At 36.5% G+C, this 18,092-nt stretch overlaps 1 protein-coding gene across 10 annotated transcripts in view; it reads right to left on the minus strand.

The window, feature by feature from the left end:
• HEATR5A (HEAT repeat containing 5A) overlaps positions 1-18,092 on the minus strand; it is a 96,259-nt gene that overhangs the window by 12,200 nt on the left and 65,967 nt on the right. For all 10 annotated transcript variants that reach the window (XM_043921432.1, XM_043921425.1, XM_043921428.1 and 7 more), the window contains 8 exons: positions 14,884-15,063; positions 13,078-13,317; positions 10,382-10,563; positions 9,022-9,090; positions 7,289-7,468; positions 5,343-5,568; positions 2,760-3,008; positions 1,572-1,699 (listed from right to left, as the gene is read on the minus strand). In XM_043921432.1, coding sequence (XP_043777367.1) covers positions 1,572-1,699; positions 2,760-3,008; positions 5,343-5,568; positions 7,289-7,468; positions 9,022-9,090; positions 10,382-10,563; positions 13,078-13,317; positions 14,884-15,063 — 1,454 coding nt within the window. The remainder of the gene's footprint in view (positions 1-1,571; positions 1,700-2,759; positions 3,009-5,342; positions 5,569-7,288; positions 7,469-9,021; positions 9,091-10,381; positions 10,564-13,077; positions 13,318-14,883; positions 15,064-18,092) is intronic.

Consider the following 18,092-nt stretch of genomic DNA (forward strand, 5'->3'; position numbering starts at 1 on the left):
TTGGTTTCTGTCCAATCTTGTAGGAGATGGCACTATGACAATAGATCATTTTCACACAGGTCCTAAACTGAGATAACAAACAAGGAAATTCCTAAAACAAGATAAAAAAACATGGCTCAAAGTATACAAGGACTGCCAGATTCAAGATAAAAAATTCCCAGAGATATATTAAAGTTTTCTAATACTTACGAATGGTGGCAAAAATGACATTAACAGTGTGTAAGTTATTAAGCATAGGATGAATATCACTCAAAAGAAAATACACTAGAAGAATACTACTTAACGTTCCCCCTGTTCTATTGGTCACTCTGGTGACTTTCTTTCATCTTTGAAAATAAGTGCGAAATAGTCATTATAATACTTGTTTTAACATACAGAATTAACAAGCACAAAAAGCTCAAAACTTATCCACGTGCAATTCAAGTTAGGCAGGAGCCTGAGTCATACTTTAAACCTAATAAACAATAGTGGTAATAAATAACAGTCTATACAGAGAGGAAATTATACCATTTATTTTTCTTAACATCCAAAAGGCAATTTAATATACAATTCAATATACTGGTAATACCGGCTTCCCTGGGGGCTCAGTGGTAAAGAACCTGCCTGCCAGTACAGGAGTTTTAGGTTCAATGCCTGGGTCAGGAAGATCCCCTAGAGAAGGAAATGGCAACCCACTCCAGTATTCTTGTCTGGGAAATTGCATGAACAGGGGACTGTGGTAGACTACAACTCTTGGGGTCACAAAGAGCCAGACACAACTTAGCGAGTAAGTATTCACGCATATGGTAATGCATGATGCTAAGGGTGCCTGCCCAATGCATTGTTGCTCTTGGGAAAGCAGTTAAAGGAAGTGCTGTACATTGTACAGTGATCCTTCAAATCATGGTCACAATTAGATCTGGTATTACTGTCTGACTCTAGTACACCTAGAGGCTAGTCAGTTGTCGAGGTGGGAGGGGGGATCGGGATGGGGAATACGTGTAAATCTATGGCTGATTCATATCAGTGTATGACAAAACCCACTGAAATGTTGTGAAGTAATTAGCCTCCAACTAATAAAAAAATAAATAAATAAATAAATAAATTAGAATAAAGACAAACATAAAAAAAAGAAAAAGACCTTGATGGAGAAATCAGCCGAGAGGAACACTACACAACTGACAGTTAACAACATGAACCAAGAGGATTCTCTCTTGGGGAAGTGGGGAATAAGATACAGAGGTATATGAGAAGCAGAGTGCAGTGAAGCGGCAAGAAACAAGGACAGTACAAGACAGAAGCTTCCCGTCACTGCAGAAAGTTCGCCTGAAGAGTTGCTACACGGCGTGCTGGGCTGGTGGCAGCAAGAGTAAGTGTGGCCGGGGCAGAGACGGAAGGCGGCAGGCAGCGGCATGACGGCCCCCGAGTCAGCACGGCTGCTGGTGGCGCTTCAGTTCGGAGGCCTAGCTATGTAGTGTTTAGTTTCCTTTTTACTTCTCCGCGTTCACCCGCTGTTCACTATAGTAACCTGAACACGTTTCTGCTGCTGTGCCTTGGAATCTACAGAAGCCTGACAAGCAACAAGAAATCACCTGATCACTGCCAATTTTAGATCTCGGCCAAGGAACATCTAGAAGGGCCTGTAACGCATGTAAACAGGCAGTAATGCTTTCCATGGTTGCATCTGAACGCAAGGAACACAGAAACTTCACACTGATTCCTGTAGAAAGTAGAGAAAGAGAAAAAGGCTTCTTTAGATTCTTGGTTTCTGACGTTAAGAGGATTTTCTATTTTGATAAGATATACAAATAAACTTAGCAAAGAAGCAATGCAAATAAATCACCATGAATTTAAGACTAAACAATTAAGTGGTAAGGCAGTCTCTTTAACGGTTTTTATCAACATGTACACAAATAATAATCTCAACTAGGCTTGCACACTACTGCAAAAATTGTAATAAAATTGTGCCAGAACTTAACATGTAGAGTTTCATAATTTTATTCTGACTAAAATTTATTGAGTGATTACCATGTATCAGGCATTGTACTTTAACTATATCATTTCACTCTTACAGTATCTCAGAAAGTAGGTACTATTATTACCACTCCTTTTGAGCACATAAAGCTTAAATAGTTTGCTAAATGTCTGTTAAAATGAGGCACACCAAGAATTTGAACTAAGGTAATTAAACTGCACAGCTTATGCCCTGACAGTCTTTATTACATAAAAGTTTGTTTTTAAAAAGTTCTCAAGGCAAATAGAAACAAAACTTCAATATACCCAAGGATATAGCAAATCGGATCATGTTTGGCTTCAGAAGGAATAACAGAAGCTCGATGAACCAGGAACCTTATTAGTTAATTACTGACCTTTATAACCGTCACATTTCAGTTAGTAACTTATTTATAGGTAATGATCTAAAAGGTTGTTTCCTCAGAACAAGGTTAAGTGTGAAAAACATTTAATCTAGAAACTCACTGTATCTAGAAAGATACCTCATTTTAAAAATGAAGTTCTAAGAAAGCCAAAAAGTGGGTGAAACTTCATAAATTTAAAAATCTCCTTTATCTTTGACCTTCAATACTCATGCAGGTCTGTATGTGAATATACTTTCTTGAACCTTGTAATCCTTGAGAATGGGGAGGGAGGGGTGGATGACTCAGTATACTGTTGTTACCTAATAAAGAATGAAGTTAACAGCCACAAAAGCTGACACGTAAGAAACACAATCCAAGAAAAGCTCCGTATGGCTGGCAGAGGGTAAAAGGGGTTTTACTGACCTAAAATGAGATGGAATCTCTCAGTGTAGACATCCTCAGGGGACTTTACCCTAGGTCCAGAGGATGAGCCCTGGCACATGGAAGTTGGTGTCACGGGCCTTGAGAGATTAGGGGCTCCCTCATCTGGGTCAGCGACAACAAAGCCTGTGCCTGTAAGCCACAGTGCTGTGGCATGCAAGATGAGCGCCCAGGAGTTGTAATAATGTAGCTTTGCATTTTCACTAGTCTCTGCTGTGTAGAAAGCACCACCTACAAAAAAGGGAAGGCACACAGTTTCAGGAGGAATAAATGAAGAGATTTGTTCACAATCCATTTTCCCTTTTATCTGTTACAAGAGATAGACTGTTTCCAACCTGTACCCTGTACTTCAAGGCAACTACTTGTTGACTTTTATCACCACAGTTTAGTTTTGCCCATTTCTGGACTTCACAGAAATGGGAAAATACACAGTATGCAACTGTTTGTGACTGAGTTTTTGCTTAACAGTGTTTTTAGAGATGGATCATCCATGCTGCTATATTATCAATATTTTGTTATCTATGACTTTATTTCTCCTGAGCATACAACTGTTGGTCACAGTGCTGACGTATCCTTAAAACTTCGTAAGAAATTTGTAGGCTAACTCTTTTTCTTTTTAATTATAAAATATTTTAAAACAAATATGTGATGTGTGTGTGTGTGTTTAGAATGCAAAAGGTTCATACAATCTGAAGAGAAACCACAGTATGTGTGCATGCATGCTCAGTCACTCAGTTGTGTCCGACTCTTTGTGACCCCATGAACTGTAGCCCGCCAGGCTCCTCTGTCCACGGAATTCTTCAGGTAAGAATGAATACTGGATTGGTTTGCCATCTCCTCCTCCAAGGGATCTTCCTGACCCAGGAATCGAACCCTTGTCTCCTGCACTGGCAGGGGGATTCTTTACCACTTAGCCACCTGGGAAGCCCGGAGTATGTATATGCATGTATAAAACAAATGCTGATACTCATCCACCTCTAAGATTAACATTTTGCCATTCTTAAATCTATTTCTTAAAAAACAAACAAAACCACTAAAACTCTATATACCACTAATTCTTGCCCCTCCTTCTATAACCACTTTCCTCAAGTCTCTGTGAGTCAGTCTCAGGTCTTAAACTTTCACACTAGACATTTGTATTCATAAATAATAGATGCTGTTATTTAGTGTGAGTTTACTTAAAAGGCCTCATACTGTGTGTATCCTTTTCAAACTTGCTTTCCCCCTTAACATTATGTTTTAGAGATTTACATATGTTGATTCATGTGTCATTCATTTTTGCTAATAAATTTTTTCAGTAAATTAACGTATTTCCATTTTTAATGCTATTAAAAGGTACAAAGTCCAATAAATACTCTGCATATCTTTGTGTATAATTGCAATTAAAATTCTAATAGAACTTGACAGGCTGGCCCTAAAATTCATAGCAAGGAGTAAAAAAAATAATAGCTGTTTTGGAATAACATGAAGATTAAAAGCAGCTGCCAGATATCCAATCCACAAAGTGTGATGTTAATAACTGAGTATAAAATCAGATTCCCCAAAATTATTTATTGGGGCAACATATGTATAAAAAAGAGTGGATATATGTATATGTATAACTGATTCATTGTGTTATACAACAGAAACTAACATAACATTGTAAAGCAACTATACTCCAATAAAAACAAACAAAATTAGACCCTTATCTTCATTCTACACACAAAAAATGAATTCCAGCAGGTCTAAAATCTACAATGTAAAACGCAAAAGTGTAAAGCTTATATATCTTTGTGATCTTAATTTAAAAAAAGTATCAGTTTTTCGGGATGGGGAACACATGTAAATCCATGGCTGATTCATGTCAATGCATGGCAAAAACCACTACAATATTGTAAAGTAATTAGCCTCCAACTAATAAAAATAAATGAAAAAAAAAAATAAATAACTTGAAAAAAAAAAAGTATCAGGCATTACAGAGGAAACATAAACCATAAAAACTGATGACATTAATTTTAAAAAGGTACAAGAGCCAAGCCAGAGGCTGAGAGAGGACAGCTTCCAGATACGGAACCATAAAGGAAGAGTATTAAACATATGTAAGGATTAACAAGTCAGTAAGAAAATGACAAATATGAAGTAGAAAATGGGCAAAGATGATGACTGGGTGATTTATGGAAAAAGAAACAGCCCATAAACTGATGAAAAAGATTTTCAATCAAGGAAATAAACCCATGAAATTCTTTAAACTCCTCACATTGGGAAAAACAATTAAGTATAGTAACATATAATGGAGGGAAAATGCAGATAAACAGAGGCACGTTGTCGGTCATATACACTGCTGTAATCACGGTGGAGAACGATTTGGCTGTTATTCTTGTGAGTTAAGAAGAGCATGCCTCCTGACTGAACGAGTCAACTGCAGGGTCTCTACCCTGAAGCAACTCTCGCATGACCATTCTATGAATGAAAATTATTCTTGAAAAAAATGTTTCAAATAAACATTACCTGCTAGTGGAGAAATTTTGAAAATACATGTTATTGACTGTCATTCTAGGAATTACAGTAAATATTTCACCCCCTTACCTTCAACAGGAAGCTGAGAGGCAAATTCTGAAGGCAAAGTTAGGAGAGCAAAATCCTGAAGTGCAGCTAGCCACAGCCTACTCAATGTACCGAGGTCTGCGTGGACTAAGTCAAGTAGCCCGTCTGGTGAAATCGACCCGTTTCCAACGCTCTCTTCTGAACAGGCAGGAGGAGTCTTCAAAGGTTGTCTGTGGTTTTTATGTCTTTCTACAGCAATTATGTAGACCTGTATAAAGGTTACTTTATAAATAGGAAAATCTTAGACCCACAGGTGCTACAGTATTATTATCTTGCAGACTTACCTTGAACCTGCCTCCTGGACTTTAAATGCACATGATACCAAGAGGGTACACATGTACAACCACATACAAAACTGGGGTAGAAAGATCCAAAAGCGTTATCTTCACCGCGATATGTTAGGGATAGTAAACATCTGACAAGTATGCTGCCACATTGCGGTTTACAACCATGACGGCTGCAACTAGATGACCCTGACACCCTTTTTCACTAAGCCTGGCTATGGCCTTGTGATCCATTCCAATATATGGCTACAGGCAGCCATCTCTGAATTCAAATAAGCTGAAATACTGAATATTTTCTTTCAATGTTACCACTAAATGACTTACAAAACATTTACCTATAGACTGTAGGTAAGGACTACAGAATATTAAAGTATTCAACATAGTACAAAATGTGTACTATCTATTTATCCATAGCTCTGAAATCCAAAAGCTCTGAAAAACGTAATTTTGTGGGCAACAATCTGGTGACAAAACACAAAAAAATTTATGGGAGGCTATTTATACAGTGTGACTATTCAAACATTTTCAGATACATTATAAATTGTTTGATTATAGATTTTATGGTATTATCCCAAACATCCTGGACGGATACAGGAAATATGCATCCAAAATTTAAATCCCAATTTATCTGGCTCTAAGGATTTCAAATAATTATGGACCTCAATTACATGGAGCTTGTTGGCTAGTCATTATTTCCACTAAGGAGAGAATAGGAGAAAGTAATGGCTTAAGCAAGAGTATAGAGATTCAAATGATTATTAAAAAAATGATAAAACAGTAAATTTATAAAACAGGTTACAGAAAATACAGAATATCTGTTTGTTCTACTAAAAGCATATGTTTAAATCATTGAGAGTTGATTGTTAAAGATCATTAAATCTAACTTATTAAGTCTAGGCAGAACTACTTTCTGACTGAAATTTGTCAATACTAAATAATGACAAAAACAGAAACTCAACAATCTTCTGGTTTTAATTAGCCTTACTGAAGAAAACCCTTTCTCACATATTGCCTGCAACACTCAGTTGCAATCTGAGACTATATATATTTCACTAAAGTGATATATGAACCAGGACTGGCCAAATCTGATAACTGTTGAAGCTGGATAATGGGCTTATATGAGTTCATTACAGTATTCTATTTACTTCTGTATATATGTAACCGTTTCTATCATAAATTTTAAAAATTATATGGCTTTCTTCCTGATTAGAAAAGTAAATGAAGAAAAGCTAAGTACTTCCCTCTAAGATTTTTTTAACCCTAGGAAATAAAATGACTTAATATTCAAGAGTCATTTTATGAAAGAAAGAGCTCTAAGAAATATTAAAGCATGTGTTACAGTTGATAGAATATATGAGCAAACCCACATTTCCAATAATTCAGGTTTCAATAAAAGTTGATTTCCATTGGCTATGATAAAGTCTTTTATGACTGCCCCCTGCTTGAAATAGCAGATAAGACAACAGGAGAGTACTTTAGAATCCTTGGCCAAAATATCAATTAGTATATAAATATATCTCATGTTGAAAGTCTTCTGTTAACCTTAAACACAGACTTGTGTTTTAAATAGCTAATTTCAGTTTATGGCCTAAGATATTTATTAACAACTTCCAAAATTCTAGTCATAAATTGAGACGTACTAACCTCTGCCCAGGCTTTTAGCACAGCTAAGATCTCCATGGTAGAAGCACTTTCATTATATAAGTGACTAAGAGCTTCTTTTCCAACCTGAATTTTTGTTAATGATGCAACAAGCAACTGATGAACTCTTCGGATGTCGTTAAGGTCACTTACAACTCCACTTGCTATCCAGGCACTGCAAACCTAGTTTTTTAAGAAAATCAAAGATTACATTTAAAAACTATAAACACCCCCTTTGGGAGTTCAGCAGAGTTCACTCATATCTCAGGAATCTGGTCACTTAAATCATCTTGCTATAAAGAAACCCAGTGGGAGGCTGCTGATAATGATAGTCAAAGCCAGCATTTCAAAAGAGAATGAGACAGGACGCTCAGGGCCAGTGCGCTGGGATAATCCTGAGGGATGCGATGGGGAGGGAGGTGAGAGGGGGGTTTAGGATGGGGAACACATGTACACCCACGGCTGATTCATGTCAATGTATGGCAAAAACCACTAAAATATTGTAAAGTAATTAGCTTCCAATTAAAATAAATTTTAAAAAAATCAAAAAGAATGAAATCATAAGGTTGAAGAAAGAAAGCTATGCTAATAAGTAAATAAAGAGTTTTAGATGTTATTAACATAGAGAAAATAAGCCATGAAAGGCACTACTTGCATAACTGTTTGGATTGACATTTGAATTATATCTCCAATCTTAATTATTTCATCTTATTATTTTAAAATCAGGGATTAATTGCGCCTCAATGAAGATTTTTATTCTTTTGAAGATATCTTTAACTTTTAAAACAAAACATCATTAATAATCCTCCAATGCAAAAAATTTACTCAGTTACCAGGGGCCATCTATAAAGGTTTTCCTGATTGTCACGATATTTCATGAAAATTTATTTTTCCTTTACCATCTACTTATTTAGTTCACATTTCCTTTCACAAAAGATTTCAAGTGACTTATAGCAAGAACACATATAATAAAATGAAAAATTAGACTCAGTACAACAGTTAACAAAAGTCTATGAATATTGAAGGTACTCAAACATTTCCTAAATACAACTGAATTTGAAAAGTTGAAAGAAATGAGTAAAATCAGTTTTTTTTCCATTTTTTAAAAATAAATAATTTAATTCACACCAGTTCTACTTTTATTTCAGACCATTCAGGGCTGGATATTGAATGCCTGACAACACCATCAAGAAAAGCAACTATTTAAAACAGTATACCATATGGCTCTTAGATATCTGAAAAGATGCTCAACCTCACTTGGCACACAAATCTAAACTATCCCAAGATACCCTTTTTACTCCATCACAAAAATCTAAGTTTGACAACCGACACAGCCGCTGAGAAAACAGGCACGTGCGTACAGTGCTGGCAGGGGTTTGAGGTGGTTAACTCTTGTAATTACTCTTTAACCCGACAATTCAGTTTGGGGGAATTTAGCTCCAATACATGCTTGGATCCAGCAAATTGACCCACACAGAAGGAGGGTCATTAACTGCAGCACTATTTCTAAAAGCAAAAGACAAAAAACAGCCCCTGTATTTCCATCACCAGAGAACTGGTGACATACCCAGATACTGGACTACCATGCAGTTACAAGAAAGAGAAAGGTCTGTATATTTAAAGGGTGAAGAAAAGGGGCAGCTGAGATTAATGGGTGAGTGGACAACTGTAACACAGAACCTTGGTATTAAATACTATCTGGAGAGCTGCTTCCTAAAGGAGGGTTTACTATTTACCTGACATGCTTTGGCAGTGACGTCAGGTGGTGTCTCTGAGGTGAAGGCTGGTCTAAGTGCCGCTCCTACCTGGCAAGAAACGATATGCTCATTCAAGCATCAATAAGTAAGATAGCACAAACTCTTTTCTCTTTTTAATGTTATCTTAAAATTATCTCTTTATAATAGGTATTATAAACACTTTTTGGTTTTGCCTGCCCAGGATGTCTTTCCCAGTTTTTGGTTAAGAGCATCTCAATTCTCCTTTGGGGAACTTTCTTTCTCACCAACTCTTAGCCTATGTGGTTGCTATGGAGCTAACAGCACTGTCTGGCTCCAGGGACCCGCACTGGTATAATGTGTGGTATAATAAAAAGAATGGTATAATGAAAGCTCTCCTGTAGATGTTTGCTGGAAGTACTCAGAAAGAAGCGCTGTCTTTAAAAAGACTCTAGATGCTAAGAGAGCTGTTTTGATACCACTTGGAGAGGGCAAATTTGAAAAAGAGCCAGTGCAGGAGAAAGCAGAGCCAACTAAGATTCCCCAAAACAATCTTCCTTTTCTGCTTAAGTGAGTGGTACTTTTATTTCTATCATTTGTAATTTTAAGAAGAATAAAAATATAACAGAGCTCCAGAATATTTAGACTAATATGTAGTTGTATGTAACTCCCATCCCTTCCTTTTCTCTTTCCCTAAACATACACTGACATTACCTGTTGGGAAGATGTGATGGAGCCTGCTACCAACTGGCGAACTGCTCTGGATTCCCTAATTGCCAGTCAACAGAAGCTGCCTCTGCATCATGACAGCTATCCTTGCATGACTGCCGAAGGACTACATGTGATGTGTGTGATGTAACGTGATGGTTTTGTTATCTTCCTTGTTCCTCCTGGGTTGCTCAATGCACCAGTCAAACAAACACCAGTTAAAAAGATTACAGAACCAGTAGAAGAGTCTTAAATTCTCTTCTAAGATCAGGGGAAATAAAGGCGGTTATATCTAGACTAGGAGTAGGAATACTAACCTGAAGATGAAACATGCATGTAGCCTAAATGGAATGTTAATAATATTAATGGAAAAAAAAATATTAATAATTTGGTGTTATCTTAAGCTTATTTGGATATTCTGTAAAGAATTTCATTATCAAAGCCCTTTATTCCCCATAAATTACCAAGAAGGTTATAATTACGTGACTTAAGCATTATAAAAAAACCTTGCTTCTACTTGAAGATTTCTTCTTCAAACATATACTAATTAGACTGGTGATATATTAACAGAGATACACACACATTTATGTATCAAGAGGTGACAGGCCAATTAGTTTCACAGACTTCTAACCTGGGTGTTTAATAATAAGATTCTCTAATAGAAAGTGCTTACATTGGCTTGATACTGTTCCAGAATCACATGACCCGGAAACTCTGGTTCTGGAATTGTTGCAAATCGCCGAATAACCACTAACAGTGTTTCAAGGCCAGAAAGACGGAGCTGGTCGCTGTGATCTGTGGCAGCCATAAAAGCCATGCGAATTAAGTCAGCCAGATGCAGCACCAGAAAGTCACCTGAGGGTTAAAAGGGAATCTTAGTAAGAAAAGGAATACGCTGGAACTAAGACAGATGTTAAGTGCTAATTCTTCCTCCTCTTAATTTCATAGGCTAGACTTTTCAAGTACTTTTACAGTTTTACTGTTTGCTACAGACCTTAAAGCTAGATTTACGCACCAGGGCAAATACTCAGACACAAACCACTATCCCAAATCAAAGACTAATACAGCTTTGAAAAAAACAAAGACAGAATCAGCATCTTTTAAAAGAATGCTAATAGTATTTTCAATAAAAATTTTTTTCAGACTTTCTGATAAAAGTGCATTAGAAGGTATTTAGGAAACTTTGGGTTTTGATGAATTACGCAGTAGTTTAATCATTCTCTTCATGTCAAGTTGAAGCTAAAAGATTAATATTCCTTTAAAAAAATTTTATGTGGTTCTTTATATGGACTATGGGCTTCCCTGGTGGCTCAGATGGTCAAGAATCTGCCTGCAATGCAGGTTTGATCCCTGGGTCAGGAAGATCCTCTGAAGAAGGGAATGGCAGCCCACTCCAGTATTCTTGCCTGGGAAATCCCAAGGACAGAGGAGCCTGGTGGGCTGCAGTCCACGGGGTCACAAAGAATCGGACACGACTGAACGACTAGCGCTTTGACTTTCGTATGGACTACATTACCTTACTTTTGTATCTGCTGCCACACACACAAAAGATGGGAGCATAAAAAAAAATATTTCTAGCTATAAAATTATAAGTGATAATTCCTTTCATGCCTACAACATATTACTTGGTATAATAATTCTACCCGGGAGAGACATAAAACAATCATTTAACAGTGTTCCAACAATAAAATGTTTACAGGTGCAACAAACCTTTACCTAAAAAAACATTTGAGACTAATTCAAAGAAGTATACTAGTTATAGGTCATACTGAACAAACCAGCTCATCTTAATAAGTGCTAATTACAATTTTAATCAAGAGCATAGGAGTCAGTAAGCACACTAATTTTATACCTATCAGTATTAGTACTCATCACAAATAAAAGACTCAATTTCCAAAACATACTAAGAGCTCATTACAACTCAAGGACAAAAAGACAAACAACACCATCAAAGAACGGGCAGAAGACCTAAACAGACACCTCCAAACTATATATACATACAACCAAGAGGCACAGGAACAGATGCTCAACACTGCTAATTCTTAGAGAAACACAAACCTACAATGAGGTACCACTTCATACCAGTCAGAATGGCCTACAAATATTAACACAAATGTTGGAGAGGGTGTGGAGAAAAGGAATGTACCATGTTGGCAAGAATATAAACTGGTACAGCCACTAGGTAAAACAATATAGAGGTTCCTTAAAAAACTAAAGAGCTGCCATATGATCAAGCAATCCTATTCCTAAGCATATATCTAGAGAAAACCATAAACTGAAGATACACGCACCCGTTTTCATAGCACTATTTACAACAGCCAAGACATGGAAACAAGTGAAATGTCCACTGACAGATAATGGATAAAGATGTGGTATATACACCCAGAAGAATATTATTCAACCATCAAAAAGAATGAAATAATGCCATTTGCAGCATCATGGAATCTAAAATACGATACAAATCAACCTATCTACACAACAAAAACAGACTCACTGACATAGAGCGCAGACTTGGTTGTCAAGGGGACTGGAAGTAGGGGAGAGAAGAAATAGGAGTCTGAGATTAACAGAGGCAAACTATTATACATGGGATGGATAAACACCAAGGTCCTACTGGACAGCACAGGGAACTATACTGAATACTCTGTGGTAAACCATAATGGAAAAGAATATGAAAAAGTATATAAATATATAAATGTGTGTATAACTGGGTCACTGTACTGTACAGAAGAAATTAACACAACACTGTAAATCCACTATACTTCAATAAAATGAAGCAAATGAAAGACAACTAAGAGACTCAATACATGCCTGCTTGAAAAGTAAAATAGAAATACCTAATTCATAGTCTCAGACGGGGAATAACAACATCTTGCCTTGTGATTCTTTTGTCAGGTAAAGAATATTTACAAGGCATTGAGATATGAGCATTGTGTCTGAATATATGTGTTTAAGTGAATTAAACAATAATCAATATGTATTTAGGTAAAAATAATAAAACAGAACAATAAAAGGTCAAACAAGTCTCACAAGTAGGTTTACTTTACATTGAGGTAGATTCAAGATGTTTTCAAGGTAACATCCATGGAACCAAAATAATCTGTGAGCAAAATAGCTATATTTTGCTATACTTAATAGTTCTAATAAAATAAAATTTAAGAAAATAAAATTTGGGAATGCACATACTCCTTTCCACGAATGTGACCATTCTCTATCAACTTAATGTGTCACATTATACCCACAAAACAAAAGTGAATGCTGATTTAAGAAGTTCAGTCATTAAGAATGTATCTGAACGTTAGGAATGTACTACAGGCACACAGCACCTCTGTGTGTATCACGTGGTCTTCTCGCTGTTACACCACTTACTTCTGGAATCCTTCTTTTTCAGGTCCTGTGCTAAAGCAACGTCAAAATGTGCGCTGTGTGCATTTTCACACTGGGTGATTATCCTACAGACGCATTCAGCAGCGAAGACTCTTGTGGCCCATCGGGGATTGGTGAAAGGGTGAGGCCTGCCGTCACTTCTGCTGGTCAGAACTGAAGCGTCATCCCCTCTATCTCCTTCCTCTTCTTGCATTGTATCCACACACGTTACAGCTGCAAAATCTTTTATCAAGGGAGAATACACATGGCTTCAATTGGAAGATACACTTACAAAGGGTACACTTATAAATGATGGAAGATACACTTATAAATGACCTTAAGCACAGATAATTACTGTTCATCAATCATACATCTTTTAACAATGTAAAATAATCATGTCTGATGACTACTGACAACAGTGGTTACCTCGAGAAACGCTAAAAAAACTATCCTTAAAAAATGACGAAGCCGTTAAAGTATATTTAAAGTGAAAAACTGCACATGATACTAGAATAATTATCAATCTGCTGTATGTAGATGGATATACTTAAGGAAGCACAGAATTCTGTGGTAGGGAGTATGGTGGACAGAACTAGATATGTTGTTTTAACACTGGGCCCTTCAATGAATTTAAGAAGGTTCCTGAACCCACAAAAATGTCCAAAAAATACCTTCCTCAGGATAGACCCATTGGTGTATTTACAAACTCAAATTATCCAGATGACTAGAGCCAGTAAGGAAGGAATAATTTTCCTTTAATATTATACTAATTTCTAACTTATTAGCTATTTTACTCAACTTAAAATGTAACTTATGACATAAACCAACTTGTTTTTCTTAAATTGTCTTTTATGTCAACATTTTTTGAGTGTGATACAACAGATAGCAAAGATGTTATAAATAAAGTTAAGGCAAACCCGTCTTAAAACATCAGTGGAGACTGAAGACATCAATAGAGACCGAAATGTATGTTTTTCTAATAAGAAAGGATAGAAGTAAACTACAAAGGATAAAAAGAATAAACAATGAAGTAAACTGAGTATTAAGTTTACAGAGTGACTATAAAATTTTAAAGCAGATAGGTTACCTATCTATGCATTTGCAGTTTTTCTTTTAAAGAAGTCCTTTTAAGTTCTTAAGTAGTGGGGACAGAAGAAAACATCAAGAAAGGAAAACATGTACAACATAATGGTGGAAAGAGCAAGTGTAAATAACTGAAAAATAGGAATATCAAGAACAGAGGTAGAGAAGAATACAAAAAAAAAAAAAAAAGCAAACCAGAAATTTTATAGTACCTTTCTTCCTTTGAGACCAGAACTACATTAAATTATAAGGCTTAAGTAACTTGAGAGCTACTGAAATACAATGAAAAGTTACATCTTAAAGTCACGCAGGCTAAGGTTTGAGTATGTGTGTGTCTTTGGGAAAATTACTTATCCTTTCCAAGTTTTGTTTTCTCTTGTGTAAAATGGAATACTACTGCCTACTCATAAGATGGTTAAAAGAGTAAATGATACATAATATGTATAGTACTTGGAAGAGAAATGGTTTCTAGCTTCTTTCTTTCTCACTCACTATCTCTCTTAGTCCAAAGGTACAAATTTTAAAGACTCTAACACAATTATAAGAGGAAAAAAAGTAAGCTTTAAGTGCTGGACTTAAACACTAGCATTAGAATCTTCATTAAAGAAAAGCAACAGTTTTACCCCAAATATCCAAATTAATAAATTAGCACTAGCAGACAATTTTATATAATGCTTTTACTTTCAGTTGTATTATGTTGGTTGGTAATCAATCACCAGTACTTACCAGCTGATGCAGCGAGTACATCTTTACAAAGCTTTAACCAAAAGGAAAGTTTATCCACTGCCATAGATGTTAGCATGTGATTTAAAGTCTCTTTGATATCATGGCATAATTTCCGATCTGTTTCTTTGTCAAGTAAGGTCAGTAAGGCCCCTTCAAGGCCCACTTCTCTGATGTTAGCATCTGACAAGAAGAAAATCGATGATCTAAGTAATACAGAAAACAAAACTGCCATATGAGAAGCACACACATTCAGTGGTTATTAAAAATATTACATGCAAATATATTCTAAAGAACCGGTCCACATATGGCACCCTCAGTCTACCGAGGTCTATTTTAGTTCACAACTAAAGTTTGGTTATTATTCACAACACTGCAAAGTTATTTTTTATGCAATGTCATTACAAGATAAATCTCTGAGTTTACTAATGTGTTTTCGTTAAATCAGGTAAACATTTTAACCCAATTAGCATGCAATACTTCTAAAAATTTATACAGTGTTTCTTGGAATGATTATTTTATCTTCTCTTTAAAGTAAATTCAAATAAATAATCATAATTAAGCATTACTTATTCTGGTATAAAGGCTTTAAATTTACTAACATGAGAGTAAAACTCCAAAAACAACTATTATATGGATAAGGGTGTTTAACTACTACAACTAAGCTACAGTGGATCTAAGAATACTATTGAATTAGTATAAATTACTACACAATATTCTCACTGCAAAGTAATACATCATCTCAAAAAAGAAATATAAGCCTTGATCTAGTATCTATTTCCCCTAATTCTGGAAATATAAAAAGAACAAGTACATTTTCTTGGGAGGATTTAACTCATTTGGCAATTATGAAAGCATTTAGTTTCTAAAGATTATGCTACTATTAGACTATTTAAAAGAAGAGTTATCTTTTAAAGATCAGAAGGAGGTGGTAGGAAAGTTTCTGATTAGGGGTCTAAAAGTTAGAACAGCCCAATGTAATGTGTGAGTCATGACTGGATCTTAAATTTGGGGGTGGGGGTGGGCATGAGGGGGAGGAAGGAATTTATAAATGACATCTTTTTTCTTAATACAACAGGAAATTTACGTGAGGACTGCACATTCTATGAAACTACTAAATGTTGATTTTACTAGGTTTGGGGTAACATGCGGTCAAGTAGGAGCATGTCCTTCTTGAAAGATGCAAGTAAGTATTTAGGAGTAAAGGGTCCATGATGCCTGCAACCTGCTTTCAGATGGTTTGGCAAGAGGTTTATGTGTTATTTTGAGAGATACACAAAGTAAGTGTTACCAAGATACCATGCAGGTAAATCTATGTGTTCACTTGCATATTTCTTCCTACTTTTCCATGATTTGAAAAATTTAAAAATTTTAACAAGGAATTATATAATGAATTCTTTACTATCTTACCCACATAGCATATTCAATAATTATGTACCAGCATATTAACATAATAAATCATAAAGCAACAAATATAGATAGTTCCAGCAGTGAATATAATTTAAAGGTCATTTTGGGGAGAACACCATACATAGTTAGATTACAATTTCTCTGGTTAAGTGATCACAGAATAATCTGCAAACAAGTTCTTCAACCTATTTGATGACTAGTATACAAGTTCAGCAATGGTGATACAGTAAGTCAGAGCCAAGGTTTTAATATAATAATAAAACTAAGTTAAGAGTTATCAAACGGTGGCTGAGAGGTTAAAGTGCCTGCCTGCAATGCGGGAGACCTGGGTTCGTTCCCTGGGTCGGGAAGATTCCCTGGAGAAGGAAATGGCAACCCACTCCAGTATTCTTGCCTGGAGAATCCCATGGACGGAGGAGCCTGGTGGGCTACAGTTAAAGAGCATGGAATAACAGTAAAACACATTATGGATCTGAGAGCTTTAGATACTGGAAAGCTTTGTGAAGTCTGAGACTTTCTCAAAATGTGATAGCACTTTCAGTTCAGTTCAGTTCAGTGGCTCAGTCGTGTCCAACTCTTTGCGACCCCATGAATTGCAGCACGCCAGGCCTCCCTCTCCATCACCAACTCCTGGAGTTTACTGAAACTCATGTCCATTGAGTCTGTGATGCCATCCAACCATCTCATCCTCTGTTGTCCCCTTCTCCTCCTGCCTTCAATCTTTCCCAACATCAGGGTCTTTTCAAATGAGTCAACTCTTTGCATCAGGTGGCCAAAATATTGGAGTTTCAGCTTCAACATCAGTCCTTCCAATGAACACCCAGGACTGATTTCCTTTACGATGGACTGGTTGGATCTCCTTGCAGTCCAAGGGACTCTCAAGAGTCTTCTCCAACACCACAGTTCAAAAGCATCAATTCTTCTGTGCTCAGCTTTCTTCATAGTCCAACTCTCACATCCATACATGACTAGTGGAAAAACCATCACCTTGATTAGACCAGACCTTTGTTGACAAAGTAATGTCTCTGTTTTTTAATATGCTGTCTAAGTTGGTCATAACTTCCCTTCCAAGGAGTAAGTGTCTTTTAATTTTATGGCTACAGTACCATCTGCAGTGATTTTGGAGCCCCCCAAAAATAAAGTCAGCCACTGTTTCCACTGTTTCCCCATCTATTTGCCATGAAGTGATGGGACCAGATGCCATGATCTTAGATTTCTGAATGTTGAGCTTTAAGCCAACTTTTTTACTCTCCTCTTTCACTTTCATCAAGAGGCTGTTTAGTTCTTCTTCACTTTCTGCCATAAGGATGGTGTCATCTGCATATCTGAGGTTATTTCTCCTGGCAATCTTGATTCCAGCTTGTGCTTCCTCCAGCCCAGCGTTTCTCATGATGTACTCTGCATATAAGTTAAATAAGCAGGGTGACAATATACAGCCTTGATGTACTCCTTTTCCTATTTGGAACCAGTCTGTTATTCCATGTCCAGTTCTAACTGTTGCTTCCTGACCTGCATACAGGTTTCTCAGGAGGTAGGTCTGTGCCTGCCTGTACCACCTGGTCTGGTATTCCCATCTCTTGAAGAATTTTCCACAGTTTATTGTGATTCACACAGTCAAAGGCTTTGGCATAGTCAATAAAGCAGAAATAGATGTTTTTCTGGAACTCTCTTGCTTTTTCGATGATCCAGTGGATGTTGGCAATTTGATCTCTGGTTCCTCTGCCTTTTCTAAAACCAGCTTGAACATCTGGAAGTTCACAGTTCAAGTACTGTTGAAGCCTGGCTTGGAGAATTTTGAGCAT

This window comes from Cervus elaphus, chromosome 13 (assembly GCF_910594005.1).
Source record: "Cervus elaphus chromosome 13, mCerEla1.1, whole genome shotgun sequence".
NCBI classification, from domain to species: domain Eukaryota; kingdom Metazoa; phylum Chordata; class Mammalia; order Artiodactyla; family Cervidae; genus Cervus; species Cervus elaphus.